This window comes from Hylaeus volcanicus, chromosome 3 (genome assembly GCF_026283585.1).
Source record: "Hylaeus volcanicus isolate JK05 chromosome 3, UHH_iyHylVolc1.0_haploid, whole genome shotgun sequence".
In the NCBI taxonomy this organism is placed as follows: domain Eukaryota; kingdom Metazoa; phylum Arthropoda; class Insecta; order Hymenoptera; family Colletidae; genus Hylaeus; species Hylaeus volcanicus.
The window spans coordinates 27765318-27785899 of record NC_071978.1 but is presented as its reverse complement, the minus strand read 5'-3'; the positions used below and the strand labels follow the sequence as shown (position 1 = coordinate 27785899).

The following is a 20582-nucleotide window of genomic DNA, read 5'->3' as shown; positions in this document are numbered from 1 at the left end:
AGACAAAGGGAAATTAAAGGGAAATGTCATAGAAAATGAAGGAAATTTAAGGGAAATTTGTTAGGAAATGAAGAGAAGTTAGTGGGAAATGCACCAGGAAATAAAGGGAAATGGTTTCGGTTTATCTGAATAAAGTAACTAATAGACACTGACATAAATTCTTTATTACAAAAAATAAATTAATTCACTCTACATACAAAAATACATAACTAATATTAATAATACTCTCTATTTAGTGATGATTTAATAATTATACTATTATCAAAGATCATTATTATCAAAACATAACGATGATGACACCGGTAAAATTAATAGTATATAATGTACAATAGATAATGTATAAATGTCATGAGTTTTAAACGGGATAAGATAAATTTCCAAAATATATATTTTAAATCATAACACTTGTTTCGAGAATATTTTTGAAAGTAAAAGAATGCTTAATAAGAACTAGCCTTAAAATTACTATAAAAAGTTTCATGAAATAAAAGTAATCGCAGCAGTCTGTAGTTTGATAATTACTTATGAGTATATTACACGCATGGATAATCTTATAAAATAAATTATAAGATTAAAAAAAATTATGGCTTCTTACTTCATTTACAAGATATTTATATGTATTAGTTTGTACAAAACATTTCATATATATGTGTTCAAAAATGAGATAAAATTAACAAAAGATTTGTCAAGCTCGAATTTCTGAATACTAGACCGACAGAAACTTTTCCAATTTCCATATATTAATCAAATGTCAGTACACACTTTTCGAACAGTTTCTTAATACTCAAGGGTATACTTTGACATCCTTAGCCACAAGAAAAGTATGTTTATTTTGCTACTACAACTTAATCTTTCTTAAACTCTATGAGAACTCTACCCACTTCGTAAGAAAAAAAGATCTAGTAATGATCCAGTCTTGCATTATAATATTATGTCATAATGTTTATTGAAAACACGCGACTAAAAGTTTCTATCTTACTTATTCGGGAGTATTGGTTTATGATTTAAATCTAGATAATTTATAAAGTTATGAAATGATTAATGTATAATTCTTTTCTCTTTTTACAATTTCAGTTTTTTTTCAACTAACATATAGATTTTAATATTTAACTATTACTCTATATTAATTAACCGGGAAATTGTACTTTCGTATTTGCCTTTAAAATTACATTAATGTTTGCTGTATTATTTACTGTTGTACAGCAAACAAATATTAATAATTCTATCAATGTACATATATCAATTTTAACTTATTGGTCCCTAAAATAAAAATCTTCTACTACAGTGTTGTACAATAAAGTGCTTTAAATTAAAAAATATCTAGCCTCTTCTAACTACGTTTTGCTTTTAAACTACGAAAGCTATATTGCATACTAAAATATTAATACATACTTCAACATTTATTTTTGTACTTCAGTGTAAGTCGCATTTGTTCCATTCTTTCGGTATACTGACATTCAAGCTCTTTAAGCTTAGTCGCTACTTGTTCTTCTTGAGTACTAACAATTGCTTCAAGTTTTTGTTGTACTTGATTCATGGCTCTTTTATACCCTTCTTCTATACGTTTACATTCACTTAATAAGAACTTCTCCTTATTTTCCGCATGCTCCTACAATAATTTGTGTATTAATATTGAAACAATAAAAGTTAATAAAATGCATAAAAGCATTCTTCATTTATTTTGACATTACGTAATTACCTTGTAATTATTTGCCGTTTTCTTTGCTGACTGATACTTATGTTTTAACGTATCAATATTAGTTTTCATTTCTTTCTCCTTGTCTTTCAGTGTATCTATTTCTGCTTTCAAATGTGATTCACTCTCCTTTAATTCTCGTAACTTATCATTCATCTCAACTTCTTTATCTTTTATTTCCCTAATCTCTGCAGCCCATTTAGTCATTACTTGAGCCATTAGATTTCTTTCCTCCTCAACATCGTTTTCTTTTTGATTTAATTCTTCCTGTAACTTTTCGATTTTCAACTTTCGAGCTACCAATTCTTTGTAGTAAGTTTCAAATTTTGATTCAATCATTTGACAAACAAATTGCTCCTTTGCTTTGAAAGATGAATGAATTTTTACCTTTTCCGAGATCATAGCTTCTTTCAAAGTTTCCACCTCCTGTGCCTTTTCATTACATTTGGTTTGTAGTTCTAATAAAACTGTTTTATATTTTTCTTCTAATTCCTTTCTCTTCTCTCGATGATGTTCTTCAATACCTCTAAGCTCTTCAACTACTTTTTGCTCCATCTCTTCGCGAACTTCCTTTATCATGATTTCTTTTATTTTTTGAAAATCAGTACCGTCGCCACAACTGCGTGGCGATAAATTTAATTCAGCGGACACCTGTTTTTGATTTTTAACATACTGTTCAAACTGCTTCGCTTGATATTTTAATTTTTGGACAAGTTGATCCCTTTCTTCTTTTATTTTCTCTAAATCTTTTAATCTTTCCAGCTTCTCGTTTTTCCCTTGTAAATCTTGTTCTAATTGTCTAGTTCTTTGCTCCATAACTAGATCACCCTTTCTTCCGGCTTTTAAAATACTTATTTTGCTACTTAATTGCGTTACCAAATCTTTGTAATGAGAGAGTTCTTTTTCCAATTCACATTTCGAAGTTAAAGAGACTTCGCTACTTTTTCTGAACCTACTCTCAAAATTTCCAATTATCTTCTTGGCTTCCGATAATTCTGCTTCTAATTGGGAAATTTTATCCTTATAAATATTTCTTTCGCTAGACAAATCTTCGCATTCTTTTTTTAAAGCTTCGTTTTCCACTTGATATCGAGTTACTTTCAGTTTGACATCATCGGAATCGTCCATTTTAGAATTTCTCTTACTACTCGATAAAGTTGACTCGAGCTGAGAAATTTTACTAAGTAGATCATTTCTTTCGCTTACTGCGTTTTCGTATTTCTTTTTCCACGACTCTTGAGAAATTTCTATTTGTGCTATTTTCAATCTGGAATCATCTAATTCAGATTGATATTCCGACATTCTTTTATGTACGTCAACTGCAGCATGCAATTTTTCCTCTAGCCGCTTACAATCTTCTTCTAGCTGTAAGTACATCAAATTTGAGAAATTAAACAATTACATGGATAAAATAATTTTTTCTTAGAATATACCTACCTGATTAATTTTCTCTAAATGTTCGGAACAATGATCTGGCAAGAGAACACTTATTTCTTGATTAGGATAAGCATTGCGTAATTCTTTTAATGCTTCTTCTTTAGCTGTAAATATCATATCGGTAAAACTTTGTTTTAATATTAATCTCAATAAAGAATATTCAAGTTTTGTTTATTTACAATATTATACTTATTTATGATATTTACCTCTTTCGATTTCTTGATGAATTTTCTTTGTGTATTCTTCTTTTTTCTTTCTTTCATGGCTTAAATTTTTTTCTAATTCAATTATTTTAGCTCTATACATGTCACATTCCTTTGTCAATTTTTCTGCTATTTTTACTTGGGCCCGCAAGTCATGTTTGTATTTCTCAATATCATTTTCCCGTTCTTCTAGATTAGCATATTTTTCTTTTAACATTTTGATTTCAGACTTGTGTTCACTTATTAACTGTTCCTTTGTACTACAGACGTCTATATACAATTCTTTAACGCGATCCAACTCTTTCTGCGTTTGTTCCAATTGCACGCTAAAAATTAATACATAAATTGTATATATTTTTAATGTTCTAAATATAATTTAACACCGCCATCATACTCATACTTACGATAATTGCACTACTTCAATTTGTGCCTCTTGTCTAACTCTTTCTACAGCCTTAGCATGTATCTCTAAATACTCTTTATTGTACTCGTCAATGGCGTCTTTTTCTTGCTGATTTACACTTTCTTGGTGTAACTTCTTAAGCGTTTCTTGATTAATTGCTAACGTTTCTTCTAACTTTTGCTCCAATCCGACTTTTTCTTCTCTTAGTGATTCGTATTGTTTCTTTACATCGCTTAAATGATTAGATAACTTTTGTATTTGAGCATTCGCTTTTACAGCTTGATCTGTAAGTACAGACTTAAGTTCTTGCTCCAACTCGTTAACACGTTTAGCGTATCGAGCCGCTTCTTGCCTGCACATATCAGCTACTGTTAAAGCTTTGTCAACTTCTTTTTCTTTTTGCGATAAAGTGTTCTCTAATCGAGTTATTTCCTTTCTCTTAACAGCGTGTCCAGCTAAACACCTAAAAATTAATAATGCGGTATTAGAAGTAGATGTTATGTTGAACGACGATTGAGCAACATAATAATATTTGAGGTAAACATCAACCACCTTTGTAATTCCCCCCTTAATTTATTTGCCATATCATCGGATGGCTTTGATTTCGATCTATTGTGAAGTTCACCTAACTTCATTTGTCTCATAGAATCAGATTCTTCTTCTAAAGTTGTCGTTAATAACGAATCGTATTGTGCTACGTCACTTTTTGCTACCTCTAATTTGTTCTGTAAATACATTTTTATTTATATATAACTTTCTTTATTCAGTCTAGACACAAATATATATTTTCTATACATTTTTTCCTGTAATCATCAATTAGCTCATACCTGTAATTCTTGAATCACTTTTTGCATTTCCTCTTTTTCTTGAGTTAGAATCTTAATTTGTGTTTGAAGTTGCATTAAATGTTGAGCATTATTTGTAGCCATGAGATTATGGCATTGTGCTTGGCTTTCTTCTAATGCTTGTGCTAGACGATTCATAGTATCCCCTTTCTCCACCATAAGCATCTCATGTGCTCTTCGTACATCAGCTAACTTATTTTCCAAAGCAACATACGATGTTTCCTGTTAATAAAAAAAAAATAAATATTAAACCCTGTTTAATAAACTGTATGAAGAAATGTTTTCTTGTAATAAATTTTGTCATACAATATTTTTAATTTTGTTTAAAAATGAATTACGAACTAAAACTCAACATAATTATTTATGAACAATGAATGTTTTGTTTAAACTTTAAAAAATACAATATCAAAAACTTGCCCATATACAATGAGTGTTGGTATCCACATTGAGCAGCTATGACAAATATTGCTGTTATACATATTTACATATATTTAAAAATTACAAATAAATCAAAATGTTTCTTTTTCAGTCAAATGTGATACGATAAAACTAAAAACAAATATGTATAAATATTAAGTATAAATTTATAAACACCTTTGTATTAAGTTTGTCTGTGAGAACATTTATTTGTGTCTGCATATTTTTTATTTCAACCGCATGTTTCTCTTGTGCCTGCTTTAAAAATTTTTCGTGTGTTTTGTCATTCGTTTGCAATGCTTGTACTCTTTCTAATACAGCTATTTTCTGTTGCAATTCTGCAACAGAATCTTTTGCAATATTTAGTTCCTCTGTTGTCTAAAATTTATAATTAAAATAAACAATAAGTTAATACGCAATAATAAGGACAAATTACAAAACGCAAAAGGATTCTTACGTTTTGATTAGTTTTTTCTAAAACTGCATTCTTCTCTTTTAACGATGTTATTTGATTGTGGAGATCGGCAATTTCAGCTTTTGCATCAACTATAAGAAATTGAGTTTATATAATCCATTTATATCTATTTATTCTGTTATCTATTATCTATTATATGTATACGCGACCATCGCATTTTATTACATCTTACCTAGAGCATGCTGCGTTTGATTCCTCGACATGCTTGATCTTTCTATTTCCGCTTGTAAAAGTATAATTTTTCTACTGAGCTGACTTTTTTCTTCTTCTCTCTCCAATTGTAATTGTTGCATTTCTTCTGTTAATCTTTTAATTTCTCTCATTCGAACTGTATATAAAACTTCTAACTGCTCTTTACTATCGTACTCGGCAGTTTTATAAGCTACACAGTCATCCAGTGGCCTACCGTTTGGACTTGCTTTGTAGCAATGATTTATGTGATCGGAAGTAACATTATCACCGCCTCCGAAGTCATGAATTTGTTTAGATTGTACACTATTTTCGTAACCATCGATATAACCATTATTCGAATAAGTTTTATTTTGAGCAACATAATGATTAGCTGGTGTTTGATAATTATATGGATAATTTTCGTTAAAAGTATATTCTTCGTCAATTTGAGGTCTTAAATTTTTAGGAAATCCAGAATTCAGCGGTCTCGCCAATTCGTAAGGTGTTTCGGTAGCAGCATTATGCAGATCATTACTCCTATTACTTTTAGAATATGGTGTATCGGTTTGATCGTACGCGCTAAAATCTCTTTGTACGTCAGAGATTGAAGGGCCAATTTCTAACTCTGACCTATGATTTGTCATAGCATTGTCATAGTTGTTTGAATTTTCAACATGATCATAAATCCCAAATTCTTTTTGTAACTGTGACACCGTTTGGCTATTAGGTGATACGACACCTTGGGCACAAGAATTTATTTCTACATTCGAATCCTCTGCTTCCTTAGTACTATCTCGATAATGACTGCTATTCACAGAACTAATGTCGTCCTCCTCCTCTAAGTCATCGAATGCATTTGTCAGGAGGTCTTTGATCTGAAATATCAAAACTTGTATTATTATTATAGTCTTTAAAATAAATTATTTTTAAATCAAATTGTTTGGCAATTATTTATAATAGCACCAACTTTGCCAACTTCAACAGCCTTTTTGCTGAAGTATTCTTACTCCAATAGATATACCTTGGAAGCTAAAAGCAAGCGACAAATTCATCATTCTAAAATGCTTAATGTTTCATGATACTACAAAGTTGTTGAAATCATTAAAGTTGGCAACATTGTAAACAATTATCAATCGTTCAAATTTCTAGAGAAGACTGAAGATAACATCTTATAATAAACTTAGACAGAGGTAAGTTAACATAAAGTAAGATACACCTCCATGTTACGTCGCTTGATGTCTTCTTGTTCTTCATCCTCTTCTAAGCCTTGCGTACTTGCATTTAATCGTATACTTTCCGAGCCTTGAAACAAGCTCAGACCTGGGCCCTCCATCCCTACCGTCTGGCATACAAGAACTGATCATGAAAACCAAACATTTATGCCCAACATATTTTTGTTTATAACACCATAACCTAAACGCAACAAGTGGGTCATAGAAAATTAGTTCGAGCTACCATCTCACGTTCCGTAATAGATTACAAAGTCTTAATAAGGTCATTTTTCATTAATCTCGGTAAGTCCACGACAAACAACCCCGAGATTATTAGGCCTTTTCAACGATTATGCACTCTGCAATTTGCTTGTAAACAATCTTTGAAAAGTCAAACTGCACTACAGGAAGTCTATACGCGGAAATAAGCTTTCCGAATGCACCGACTTTCCTATTGGTTCGTTCGTTGGATATTACTAGTAGTAGTGTATCTCGTAGTAGCGTATTTTCTTAAAAGAATATTGAACAATAAAGAATTAACTTCTGTCAATACGCTGCCAACGATTACTTCCACGATATAAGAAGGCGTTCCATTCAATATGAAAGCAGTAATACAACGAGTGACAAAAGCTAGCGTTTCAGGTAATGATTAGGTTATACGTGTTTTATTGTAATAACAAAATTATCGTCCATTAAAATATAAATAAGAGCCAAAAGGGAATTTACCGATCGTTAAGTTTATAAAATAAAAAAATATATATGTTAACATTATGTTATATTTAATAGACCAGTTACTGTACATATTTTGTTCTTTTCAATTTTTCAAATACGAGAATTCATCGTGTAAAAGATACGTATATATGTGTACGATATCATAAAATATTTCATGAACTTTTGGTGATGCTTTACATTAGAATTTATTTACCTTTTAATGCTGCTATCATTGTATAGTTGTGTAGTATCGATACAATTGTAGCATAATTTTTCAGTTGAAGGTGAAATTATTAGTAGCATTGGGAATGGTCTCTGCGTCTTAATTGGTATCAAAAGAGACGACTCAATGGAAGACATGAAATATATGTAATAAATAATATATTTGTTTTATATTGTAATTATCTGAAGAACACAGTTTCATTCTATGAAATAAGAAATACATTATTGTTTTCCTTAGAGTAAGAAAAGTACTGAATACTAAAATTTTTGATGGTGATAGTGGTAAAAAATGGAGTGCCAATGTTATGGACAAAGAATATGAAATATTATGTATTAGTCAATTTACATTATACCATAATTTAAAGGGAAACAGATTAGACTTCCATAGGGCTATGCCTGCACAAGAGTCAGAATCATTTTATAATAAATTTCTTGTTGAACTTGGTAAAAATTATAAACCAGAATTAATCAAAGGTAATAACAGCTAATATAAGCAAATTATTTCCTATAAAAGATATCATCTATTGTGATATATTGTTATATTAGAATTTAACTGAAAGATAATATTACCAAAGTATTATTAACTATGGATTCCTAGCAATAATACATTCATTCTTTTAACTACTTTCTACAGATGGTAAATTTGGTGCAATGATGGAAGTTAATATACAAAACAGCGGGCCTGTGACATTAGAAATAGAATCTCCAATTAAATCTAATGAATCAAATCAGTGTAATCAACATGACGAATCTTAATAAAAATTTAAAGATAATAAATGAATGAAAATTATTTACCTAATATACAGATAAACTGCTCAACTTTTGTCTAATAGTATATAATTTTGAATTAGCAAATATTAAATTTTATTTAAAACACAAAAATGGACCCTTATTGCTTTTATAGTGAACTGCTTATATAACACATGTTATTATGATATCAAATAACGTATACCATAATGTTTAATCAGCTGAAGAACACATGCATTTTGCTGTCAAAAATAGAAATGTGATCATGTACAATTACTGTTTTTAAATCTACATATTTTTGTGTCATTCTAATAAATGTTATTTGCAATAAAAAAATGTGTTTATCTTTAGACGACCGTTTTATCTATTGAAAAAAAATCCATAAGTTCAAATTCAAACACTCAACTTTTTGAGGACTTCTGTGTGGAAGACATCCAAGCAATTATTTGTTAATATTGAAGTAAGTACCAGCTACATTTTTCAAGTCAGTTGTTTTATTTATAAGGCTTACATTTGCTTAGATATCTTTCTTTATGATTCTCCCATTAGGGATACCAATAGTTTATTGAGGCCCACCTGCTAAACCATAGCTACAGTTCCTGGGGGCTACATTACTCATATTTGTATTTTTCTTAAAAAACCAATTTCAGTTTCAATTATCAAAAATCGCAGTATTAATTTCTATATAACCAACATTATTATTTAAATAAAAATTAGTCCAACTCTGCTTTAGAATATATAAAAATATCATTAAAATAAATAGTCGATTTTGTACAAAATTTAAATACTACTTTTTAGACATTTTTCAATCTCTTAATAATTAATTGAGATACAATGGAAGATGCTACTGATCAGAAAGAAACAGAGGCAATAAATGTTGAAGATGAAATTTCGAAAGGTATGTTCTATTAATAATTGCATTAATATTGCACTAGAGAAATGCGAATATTTTAATTATCTATTAGTGGCGATCTTTTAATAATAGCAAAAAATTGTATATTAGAAAAATCAGATTCTTCAGAAAGAGAACAAGTGGAAAATGCTGGAAATCCGGAACTGTGTAAATCTAAAGCTACAAATACTGGAAACATCGAGTCTCCAAATTTACAAGTATAATAATATTAAAATAATATCGAATTATTATTTACCGTAAATAATAATTTTAAATATTTACTTTCAGTCGCGAGGAATTCAAACAGACGAGAACACAGAAACGGTGGAAAAATTAAAAAGTCAGTTGGATACTTTAATGAATTCCTTAGCCACTCTTTCAGCGGAAAAATCGAAAATGGAAGCAAATTTTCAGTTAGACAAGAAACAACTGAGAAACGAACGAGACGAGGTACGTTTGCACCGCTCTTGTTAATTATACTTGACGCATACATACGTATATTAAAGATCAAACTTTAACAGTATGAGAAAGTGGTCAAAGATTTGAAGGAAAAATTGAAAAAGGCGCAAACTACAAATTACTCCGAAATTGAACATGTAAAATGTAAATTGATTATGGAACGTCATGAGAGAGAAAAAGAACAAGCTGATCATGCTAAAATGATAAAGTAAGTGGTAAATATGATTAACTAAACAAAATATATAACTTAAATATTCTACAAAAAAAAAGGTATTAAATTCGTTCCTTTTGTTGTCTTTTTAGAGAACTTCAGAAGTTAGTGTACGATGAGCGTCGAAGTAAAGAACAATTAGAAGCGCAAGTAAAAAGTCAGTTTGCAAATAAGACACAATGCAAAATACTGGAAGCTGAATTGGAAATTACTAGAAACAAGCTTAAACAAGCAGAGGAAGGAGCTAAAGAGACACCTCCAATTCTACTCTCGCTCCAATCCGAAATGGCTGTTATGAAGAAACAGCATCTAAACGCGATACGTGAAGTAATTCTGAAAAATATTAAATTACGACGTTCGTATGCTGCAATTGAATCTAAAATCATCAGTTTATTCTTTAGGAGCAAAAACGAGCTGCTGCTGCAGAGCAACAAGCTAGAGTTTTGGTGTTGACTCATGAAACGAGAGTGGCAGGATTAGAAGCAAGACTGGCTGAACTTTCTGAAATTGTTGGTAGCTATGATAGGCTCAGACAACAAGATCAACAAGCTATTCAGAAATTGAAAGACCAGTTAATGAATTTGCAAGACACCGAGCGCAACGATTATCTTACATTAAACAATGAACCAGACGAAATAATTTCTAAAATAAAAAGTCTCTATACGAAATTGTTAGATTTAGACAATAAGAAGAATGAATCGGCACACGTTAAATGTGAGTCAATTCTATGTTTAATAACTGAAAATATGAATTAATTTTTATTAAAAACAGTTACCGATACATTTTATTTGTAGCACTGCTACGTAGTTTAGATTTGTATGACAAGGAACAAATTGTCGATTACAAGGAAAAATATGACAATCTTTTGCAAGAATTTGAAGATTACAAACAGCAAATGATATACAAATACAATAATGCAAATATGGCTCATAATATTCAGAGTCAAAACATGACGGCGCACGACAAAAACAATAAAACGCAATTGCAGCTTTTAAAATCGCACAATAATAATTTAGAAGAAAGGATACGTATTCTAAATAATGAGATCATGAATAAGGAAACAGAACTACGATTAAATTTAGAACAACAGAAGAATGCAAGTTTCATTTTTTGTTTTTGACTTCAAATTATTGTTACTTGTAAACTAAATTAAAAATATTATTTTTGCAGTCCTTTCAAGATGAACGTGCAAAACTGGAGCATATGTTGCTACAAAAAGACAACGAATATCGCAACAAAATATCTACATTGGAGCAGCAATTATTACGTCAACGAGAACGATCAATGGCCCTAATTGAAGAGAAGGACAAAGAGATATTAACTTTGAAAACATCCTTCCATGCAATATTACCTAAGAAAGAGAAGACTATTGGAGATGAAATAGTTGCTCCAAAATATGAAAGAAGAAGCGAACCAGTCGGTGACCTGGTAACAGGATTATTAAAAAGCGATAGTCCTCCGATATTACATTATAGCCAGGAATTAGCAAGACGGGAGGTCCAGGTCTCAGCTTCCAGAAGGAAAGTTTTAGAATTAGAAGCTTCATTACGAGAGAAACAGAGAGAAATTGTTCATGTAAAAGAGAAACAAAAGGAAGAAACAAAAGTTTTTCAAGCAAAGATTGCCAGGTAAATTTCACAATTCATACAAATGATAAATATTGATTAAATATATACATATACATGTACTTCATATTTTAGGCTAGAAGCGTGCAAATCTAGGGAAGGCGCTAACCTTGAATATCTAAAAAACGTTTTTATTAATTATTTAACTACAAATGATGTTTCCAGCAAACGTCATATGCTAAATGCTATCTCTACAGTATTACGTTTTACTACGGAAGAATTGAATAAAGTAAAACATTAATTAATTTGTCAGTTAAATTTCCTAAAATTTAGTTACTTGCCTGTATTCCAATGCTATTTCAAACGGTATGTAGAAGATATACATTATTAATTATATGTTTGGCAATTAAACCTAAATTTATGATAAATTTTTAAATAGATTAATCGTTTCCATTTTCATATTTTTTTAGAATATAGATTTAGTATTGTAAAATAATATAACATTCCGCATGTTGTGTATATAATTTGACTTGATGCAATATATACAAACATTCTAGAAATTAATATAAAAATTTAAGATATAGTTTATGTAAAGATTTTTAAAGAAATATAAATTATACTTTCTATTTCTAACATGTGTATATTATTACAACTTCCTGGACCAAAAATCATAGTGGTAGTTTAGAAAACATTATATGGTTGTACCAGATTTAGGAGAACAGTAAAATATAAATTTGATGATTAATTTATATGACTTATAATCTTACAATTATATGTATAATTGGCATATGTGGACAACTGAGGAGGCTAATGAAGCTCTTTGTTGACATATGTTGTACAAAGTATGATGTACACTTTAATACATTGATTAATAATATTGCCACTATATATTTGAACTTATGTTTTCGATATCGAAGAAATCTCGTAAATGCTCGTCAAGATTTACTTTTTCTTATTTTTACTTCAGATTCGACTACTTCGAAATTAATAACAAAAATTATTTTGCACGCATTTTTTTTTTACATATTCCGTCGTATTTATTTATAATTCAGTTTATGCTACATGCATTATGTACAAAAAGAATAATTAAACGTGGCGACATTTGGCATGTATTAACGATCTCTCGATGAAAAAACCAGGGAGAACTTATCGATAATGTCCTTGATAAATAATGGTAGTACACGTATCCCGTATATACACTTGTTTGCACAGATAATAACGCATTTTTGAAGCAAGTATCGAACTGTGTATGTACAGGATAAATTCCACACTTTCATCCGTAAACAGTGTCGAATCTTTCAATGCTATGGCAATAAAATACAAGGAAACAATTAAACAATTACCATCTGTTTCTTCCAATTTTATAATTATTTTCATCAAATACCACTTTCGATGTTATTCAATCGTAATCACACAAACTGTAATCATAAACTGTCTACTCATCAGACAAAGGCAATTCTTGCACAGGTTCACATTCTGAAGAGTTCAAGTACGTTCCGTATCCTCCCGTGTCGCGATTAAATATTTTAAATAACCCCAAGACATAATATTCACCTGTCGATGGTTTTTAGAAGTCAGAACGTCGGCGATTGTCAACACAGATTACATTTTATTCGATAACACTTGTTCAATATTTTATAATCAGACATCAGACTTCATATGCATGAAGAATATTTCTTGCGAATAATATTCCATATGCATCTGCTTTCTGATAATTCGTTATTGGTAATTGGTAATCTGCTAAGATTTTTTTTGTCGCTTATACATATATACTAATATTAATGTACAGAGGCCCTTAAATAATGTTTCCCCAAGAACAATTAATCTCCGTGTACGTTGGAAACAACATTTCTTTGTGCACTTCACTGAAAGTGTCAATTATCAGCGCCGTTGCATTAATTCGATTTACTTTGAAAAGAAGTTCATCAATAGAAGTACATGGGTAAACGACAACTTTGCAACGATTTCTTGCCACACAAGATTTTTCTGTCACTCTATATACTCAGGTACGATTTGAGATTAACAAATTGGAATGCCCGATAATTGCATTTGCAATAATACACTTGGGACCTAACGTCTTTAAACGCGAAGGCCCTGAAAAAAGCATACGAAATAGTCCATCAATGCGTACCATTGTCAGATTCAGTATAAAGAAATAAATTGTCGTTGAAAAACGACACGTTTCATCAAATACAATGGCGACCAGGAGGGGTACGTCGATGTACATTTCTTTAGAAGACAAATATGACAAACCAGTGTGGACTCTCGTCTACAAATACGTATTAATCTCTTGCGATGTTCTCCGATTTAATTTTATCGTAAGAGCGACTATACGCGTTGCCTTTGTTATACTAATGCATCGCGTCGTTCAAATCCTTCTTTAGAAAATGTAACGGATTTGTAAGTCAAAATGGCCGTACTCGCAATTTGGTCCAACTGGTACTCGAATATAAGGGCATCGGAGTTAAAATCTGCCAATCGTGACCAATCGTCTGCACGCCTTGTACGCGAATTTACAATTCATATATCTATACATGAAATATAGAATGTACCAAAGTGAGCGTTGTTCTGATACAAATCTTACGTCATCGCCTTCAATGAAATTTAACGTTGGAAAAGGAAGATCTCAGAAAATAAAAAAGAAATTCGAAATTAATTGATATTAAGATATTCTAGTGTACGCTTGATAATATTAGTATAGATTTGATGTATAATAACAATATTATCCATCGATTTGTATACTCATTTTGGAACAGGTTCTCCTTAGTAACAGACGCAGCTATATTTATTCTTCTTTAACAAGTGATTTAAATAAGAAACGTTTCATTAATGGTACAAATACCAATACTAGAAACGACGTTCGTTATACAAAATTACTAAGTACTCCCTTATGAAACTATGGGTCCTAGACATCCTTCATCGCGGTAAGAAAAATTAAGCGTACGTCTAACTGCCTCTGATATTTAAAATATTATGTGCATAGTTATATGTATATGTATAAGTGCCTCTCCCCATACACGGTATAATGAATAACTTCGTAAACATTAACGTCTTTGCATTTATTTTCTTCGTTGAAACGCCGGTAAATGTACTTTAAATGTTAAACAATAAAAAGGAAATGTTGCATACGTATGTATAACGTGTATTATTTGAATCCGATCACGGTAGAAACAAGTCCAAAACTGCCAATGCTTAGTATTCTCCGCATAACCTAACTTAACACTGCCCTTTATGTGTAATTATTACCAGATTGCAAATGTTCATGTAAATGCGTATTTTATACGCAAATACGCAAGATATATGCAAAATGCGTAGATGTCAATAGCCATCGTCAAAATCATCGTAGCCGTCTCCGTCACAGTTACAGTCAGTTACAATCGTTATAGTTACCGTCACGATCGTAATCATCGTCATAGTCATGCAATAAAATACTATACATGTCCATACCCTTATTCTATCATATTATTTTATATACATTGCACATACCGAGTACTTGCACAGTATGCATATCATTCGTGTATAAATGCATATTTTAAGTGCATGAAAGACATACGCTTTTCTCCCACCTAACCTACACGAACATCTGCAGTCTAATTATTACCCCTTCACGTATTCATCAGCGTTATATTAATTTCGTCTACGTTACGCTACTACGTTTACTTTCAAAGGTTCGAACCTATTAGCAGGTAACACTACTATCACGGGCGACATTTGGCTCTGTAATTTCTCGTAAAACTTGCCATTACATCTTTTCTCTTATTTCCCGCGCGTCAACGCGATACAACCAAACCGACAGACAAGAATATCCGCGTGTCTTCACTTGTACTTTTATTTTTATTTTTTTCGTTTACAACACTGCGAATTTGAAAACAACCGCGCGAACAGTACCACGCCCTCCACCCCCGCAGCGAAACATTCAAATATTATCGTCGATAAGAAAAATACGTATTCTTTCATTTTTATTATTATTATTTATCGTACAAGCTCGTGAAACGTCGACGTCGCAAATGGAGACCGCGGATGCTCTTCGTAAAAGACGGGGAAACGTAGTTAAAACGTTCGAAAGTATGATATTAAACGAGTATTTTAACGCACAAGCAAACGATCGTTACTTCGCTTCTGTAAGTGAGAAAATTTGTTTTGAATGAGCGACGCAGAACAAGATTTACATAGATTATACCGCAACGTAGATAATCACAATTCTCTCGGTCTTAAATAAAATTTACATATGAAATTCGAGTTATGTACATGATGAAATCTCGTTAAGATTGCTACACCATAAATTCGTATTAATTAAATAGCAAAAATTCACTTCAAAAGATCAATAGAATTGAAATTATTGACAATTGTTTCAGAGTTTGATGAATCAACTGCAGACTGCATTGTCTAGATTGGTACAGATTTTAATACCTCAGCCTTATTAATTTTTCCTACAGTATGTATAATATATATATATATATATGCATACGTATATGTATATATGTATATGCATTTTAAAATGTAAAATACTTGACTGTGTTCTTCATTTTTCGTACAATTACACTTTATTATTTACGCATGTACATGCGTGTATTCTCTAGTACAGTGTACCAATGCTGTACATAACAAAGACTCACTGTATATCGTAGTGCGCAGTGTCATTTTACCATTTTTATGTATAGTGTTACTTCTCGTATGTTCGGTATATTTTTTTTTACATCGTTCAGTGACTGGTATATAATTATATAACAATTTTAAAAATATTTCAGAAATAAACAAGAAATAATAAAATGACTATAATAGATGATAGCAGTTTAGAACGTAGTAAAAATACATTACTGCGGATGATGATGATGATGATAATAATAATAGTAATAATAATAAAAAAAAAACTTACGAAGAAAACAGTAGGTGCAAATAAAGGGTTTGATTAAGTGCGTATTTCTTTTTATACACGGAGAGGTGGATTCGGAGGAAGGAGTTAGGAAGAGAATTATATGCAGTGAAGAAAATGCCAGTAGAGTAGCCGCCACTTTACTTTACTTCTGTTTTCCTAGATCACAGTCACATGTATGGCTGCTAAGTCACGGAACATATTTCATCACCATTTTTAACAAAAAAAAAAAGAAAAAAAAAGAAAAAAAAATGTAATAAAGGAAGAAAATATGAAAGTACTTTCAAAATCTTATCAATACTGGAAAATAGTTCACTAGTTTACACAAGTACAAAATATAATATTTCACTTAAATTCTTTGAGAGGGGCAAGTGCGAGAGACACCCGATCCCTGATAAGATCTCTTCCTGTACGTACAAAACTATTATAGGCAATAATTTAATTGATCATGAAATTAACTAACACATGTTAAAAGTATCTTCTAACATCCATGATTTACAGACTGAAATATACGAAATTTTTCATTAAAAACGATTACTTTCGGTTGATTATTATCTGTCTCTTTATATTAGTTGTACGTAACAAATTAAATTATACAGCTAACATAAAATATACATTGCGGAAATTGAAACTCTAAAATAAAGATATATGGTATCTAAAATATTTTTCATAATAAAATAATATACTTACAAAAAAATGTTGAATACCTTCAGGTCAAGATAACTTGTGCTTCAATACAATCTATAACATCAGTTAAAAAAGTTTTTGTTTAAATGGAACCTAGTATACTGAAAAAATTGCAAGTTAAAAGTGCAATCAGGCTGTCGTTTACGTATGATTGTCAAGTCTTAACGCAGCAATTTAAAAATATTATGTATAATAAAATAGATGTGATGAAGCATCTTGCAAAAACAAAGTGGAGGAATATCTTACGAACTATTAATGAGAATATTATCATTTAAAAGGTATAATATTTTCTAACAAGTTTCACTGATGAGCGTCTGAATATGAACATTAAATTATATTTTTACATAATAAATACAGTTTTAGAAAAAGACCGTTTAGAGGAAAATAATCCCTCTCTTCTCGTATTTTTTTTCACAGAAGTGATCAGTGCAGATTTCAAGTGTCTCTTCTCTTAAGTTATTGCTTGCCACCGGTGCGTTTAACGCTCCATAAAAAATAATAAATCGAGAAATGGTAAGAGGTTAATATAATTATATTATATACAAATAATAATATCCTAACACTTTAGGAAAGGGTTAACTTTGGAGGAGGGTGGGGGGACCGTCCCGTGTGCAAGAGTCCACGACATACGAAGGCCCACAATTTGTAATTGTTTTATCCTAATCCTGCCTGCGCTTTCAATATAATTATTATTCTACAAATTACAATGCTATATTCTACCACTTCGGGTGTACCCTAAATTTGATAATATATACTCAGTTAGTGTATTGTATTTTTTTTCTATTTACAAAATATGTAGAATAGACATTGTTCCTATCCTAACTACAATATGCGTGCCGTGGCGCGAGACTTTAAACCTTTCAAGATGCGCTTTTCATAAACATATCACTAATTACATAATCTATTTTACAGCCAAATTCAACAATCTCTACTAAAATTCAACGCATTACCAAACATGATTTGAAATTATCTGTAACATAAAAATAATAATTTTATCGATAAAATGCGTTAAAATAAATGGAATACAATATATAATTTGCATGATGAACAACGAGTTCCATTAAAAAGCGTAGTAACAAAATTCAAATCCCAACAACCTATTCAATAAATTTGAAGTTCTCTAGAGAACTCTTCTCGACATTAATTTCCTATCTCGATGTTCGGTGTATTAACATTAAATTTGCAAATATATTTCACCTATGTTTAATTATACGCATTCGACAACGGGGCTAAAGATAAAAACAAATAAATTTGTCAGGGGCCAAAAAAAATTAATAAAAAAAAAAAGATACGGCCTATATAAAACCGCTTACAACTAAATTGGTCAAGAAAAAAAAATAATAAAAAGAACAAGTCGACCAATTTTAAAATATTTATAAAATGCACACGAACGCGTTGAATTTCAGCAGAGTTCTAAAAACAGTAGATAAGTACTTTCGAGAATATTGGAAACATATTAGATATTATCTATATCAAGTGGTGTCTAACAATTAATTCTTTACTATTTGAGGGACTTATTACGCATGCATTCCCTTGTTTGTCGCCGCACAATGGCACGATTTTTATCTCCACTGTTATAATCTATGAATCACCAAAGAATGCTTCCGTCTTAAAATTTTCAGACATAGCATCATAGATACTTTAAACTCTCCAGATATCTCCCATTCCAAGTCATGCCATAGTATATACAAGTAAAATAAACATATCTGTTACTGCATTACATAAATTTTGTGCAATATTTATCGCAGTTTTCATTCTATAGTTTTTCTTTTTCATCTATATCATATATAAAGTATAACTAAAGTATATAAACTCTGATTTCATTTTATAATGCTTCATTAATTCTAATACTCTCTAATTACGATTTTCTCTTCCTCTTTCTTTCAAACATACCCAGACACATCCTACACATGCGCGCAACTTCATTATCCTATATCATGCATACTCTCTTTCTTTCTACCTGGATCTCATAACATTTTTAACAATGTTTAACAATGGCTTAGGCCTTTCATAATCCTGCCAAGGTGTTTCGATGTACAAATATCGGTCATGCATTTGCAATTGTACAAGTAAGTATGAATTGTGATTCCATACTGTAGTAAAATAATTTCCATACTTCTTTACACTTTACCCGTTCATAAATCATCTTTGGATTTAGAATGCAGAATAGTATTGTCTTTCCTTCTGATAGAAAGCTCTTCCTTTTTCGAATTACATATCTCGAAACCGTTGCTATGTGATTATATTATTTGTTTTTCATTTTGTTATCAAACAATATAATATGATTAAGCTTGTTAGTTGAGCTTCTAACTGCCTAATGAGCGTTATCATTGCTAAAATACAGTAAATTCTTTACTACGCGAACATTTCACAATTTTACATATCATTATCCAATGGAACACAGATATCCGAACACGCGACATTAAGTCAACATTAGCAATGTCGAAAAACGTTCGATTCCTCTTCAGTTTTATATACAATATGAAAAATTTACTGATATGTGTACATCAACTCACCTTGATATGCCTGTTTAAGTAACCTGCAACAGATTACATCAAAGTTCGAATTGCACTAAAGCCTTGCAGCACTTTACAACTCGCAAAAACTTGTACATCAACAATTTTTTCAATAAAAACTTTCCTTTTCAATGGATAATGATGTACTCGTGCTGTGGAGTAAGGGGATGCATAGTATCACAGTTGGCACGTGGATGCTAGCTACCACTACTGCTTACAGGCAGTGAATGTGGAGCTCCCATCGATGTAGGTGGAGCAGTCAATGGTCCTACGAGAGTAATTATTGTAATAATTGTTGTTAATAATTCCTAATGAAAAGGCATTTAATAATTACCAGTCACGTTAGGTGAAGGTTCGGAAACAGGTAATGGACTAACCAGACTGTTAGCACTCATTGGCGTTGAATTAGCTTTCAATTTTTGCCTAACCTCTCTGATTTTCAATTGCAAACTTGTCTTATTAGGAAATATATCCGAATGTTTAGCTTGAAAAGCTGTGGTTGCTTGCGTCGAAGGAAAGTAACCATTTTCTTGAAATAATTGCATCACAAGAAGTCGACGTTGTTCTAACACTTTCCTATGGCCGCGTTCATTTTCACTTCTACCAATTCCGACCGAGTTTACAGCACCTCCTCCAGGTGTCTTTGGTGTTCGAGGAGAATTAGCGTCGACGTCTCCTACTAGATCGCTGTTAGCCCTATACATATCAGCGTTAAAATCTGGACCAAAGAATGTATTACCCGTCAACTTGACACTGGAAGTTGATTTTGGAGTAGCGGACACTGACACATCTGACTCGATATCGTCCTCATTCACTGTTGAAAACATAATATTTTTATTAT

General features: G+C 31.0%; 3 protein-coding genes across 27 annotated transcripts in view; 1 reads left to right on the top strand and 2 right to left on the bottom strand.

Annotated features, from left to right (window-relative positions):
* Positions 1–144: 144 nt before the first annotated feature.
* On the bottom strand, positions 145–7265 carry LOC128874089 (centrosomal protein of 152 kDa-like). Of its 4 annotated transcripts, none has more exons than XM_054118410.1 (13): positions 6864–7265; positions 5649–6522; positions 5459–5547; positions 5179–5379; positions 5002–5037; positions 4567–4806; positions 4292–4464; positions 3741–4202; positions 3340–3662; positions 3134–3237; positions 2084–3061; positions 1700–1969; positions 145–1609 (listed from the first exon to the last, which is right to left on the bottom strand). In XM_054118410.1, exons 1-13 carry the CDS (start codon positions 6978–6980, stop codon positions 1394–1396), a joined length of 4083 nt encoding a protein of 1360 aa, XP_053974385.1. In that variant the 5' UTR covers positions 6981–7265; the 3' UTR covers positions 145–1393. The 4 variants fall into 4 exon arrangements, with proteins under 4 accessions (XP_053974385.1, XP_053974386.1, XP_053974383.1 ...); XM_054118411.1 differs by having other exon boundaries at positions 1700–1963; positions 6864–7264; XM_054118408.1 differs by having other exon boundaries at positions 1700–3061; positions 6864–7262.
* Positions 7266–7303: 38 nt separating this feature from the next.
* Positions 7304–12105, top strand: LOC128874091 (D-aminoacyl-tRNA deacylase 1-like). Of its 2 annotated transcripts, XM_054118416.1 has the most exons (11): positions 7351–7500; positions 8890–8998; positions 9337–9436; positions 9542–9648; positions 9719–9880; positions 9952–10097; positions 10193–10427; positions 10502–10814; positions 10895–11196; positions 11271–11728; positions 11801–12105. In XM_054118416.1, the coding sequence occupies exons 3-11, from the start codon at positions 9373–9375 to the stop codon at positions 11964–11966; spliced, it is 1953 nt and encodes a 650-aa protein (XP_053974391.1). In that variant the 5' UTR covers positions 7351–7500; positions 8890–8998; positions 9337–9372; the 3' UTR covers positions 11967–12105. The 2 variants fall into 2 exon arrangements, with proteins under 2 accessions (XP_053974392.1, XP_053974391.1); XM_054118417.1 differs by lacking the exons at positions 8890–8998; positions 9337–9436; positions 9542–9648; ... (5 more) ...; positions 11271–11728; positions 11801–12105 and adding exons at positions 7848–7938; positions 8030–8265; positions 8426–8863 and having other exon boundaries at positions 7304–7500.
* A 5427-nt stretch (positions 12106–17532) lies between these two features.
* LOC128874085 (putative transcription factor capicua) overlaps positions 17533–20582 on the bottom strand; it is a 55907-nt gene continuing 52857 nt past the window's right edge. For all 21 annotated transcript variants that reach the window (XM_054118376.1, XM_054118396.1, XM_054118393.1 and 18 more), the window contains 2 exons: positions 20076–20555; positions 17533–20009 (listed from right to left, as the gene is read on the bottom strand). In XM_054118376.1, coding sequence (XP_053974351.1) covers positions 19939–20009; positions 20076–20555 — 551 coding nt within the window. In that variant the 3' untranslated portion in view covers positions 17533–19938. The remainder of the gene's footprint in view (positions 20010–20075; positions 20556–20582) is intronic.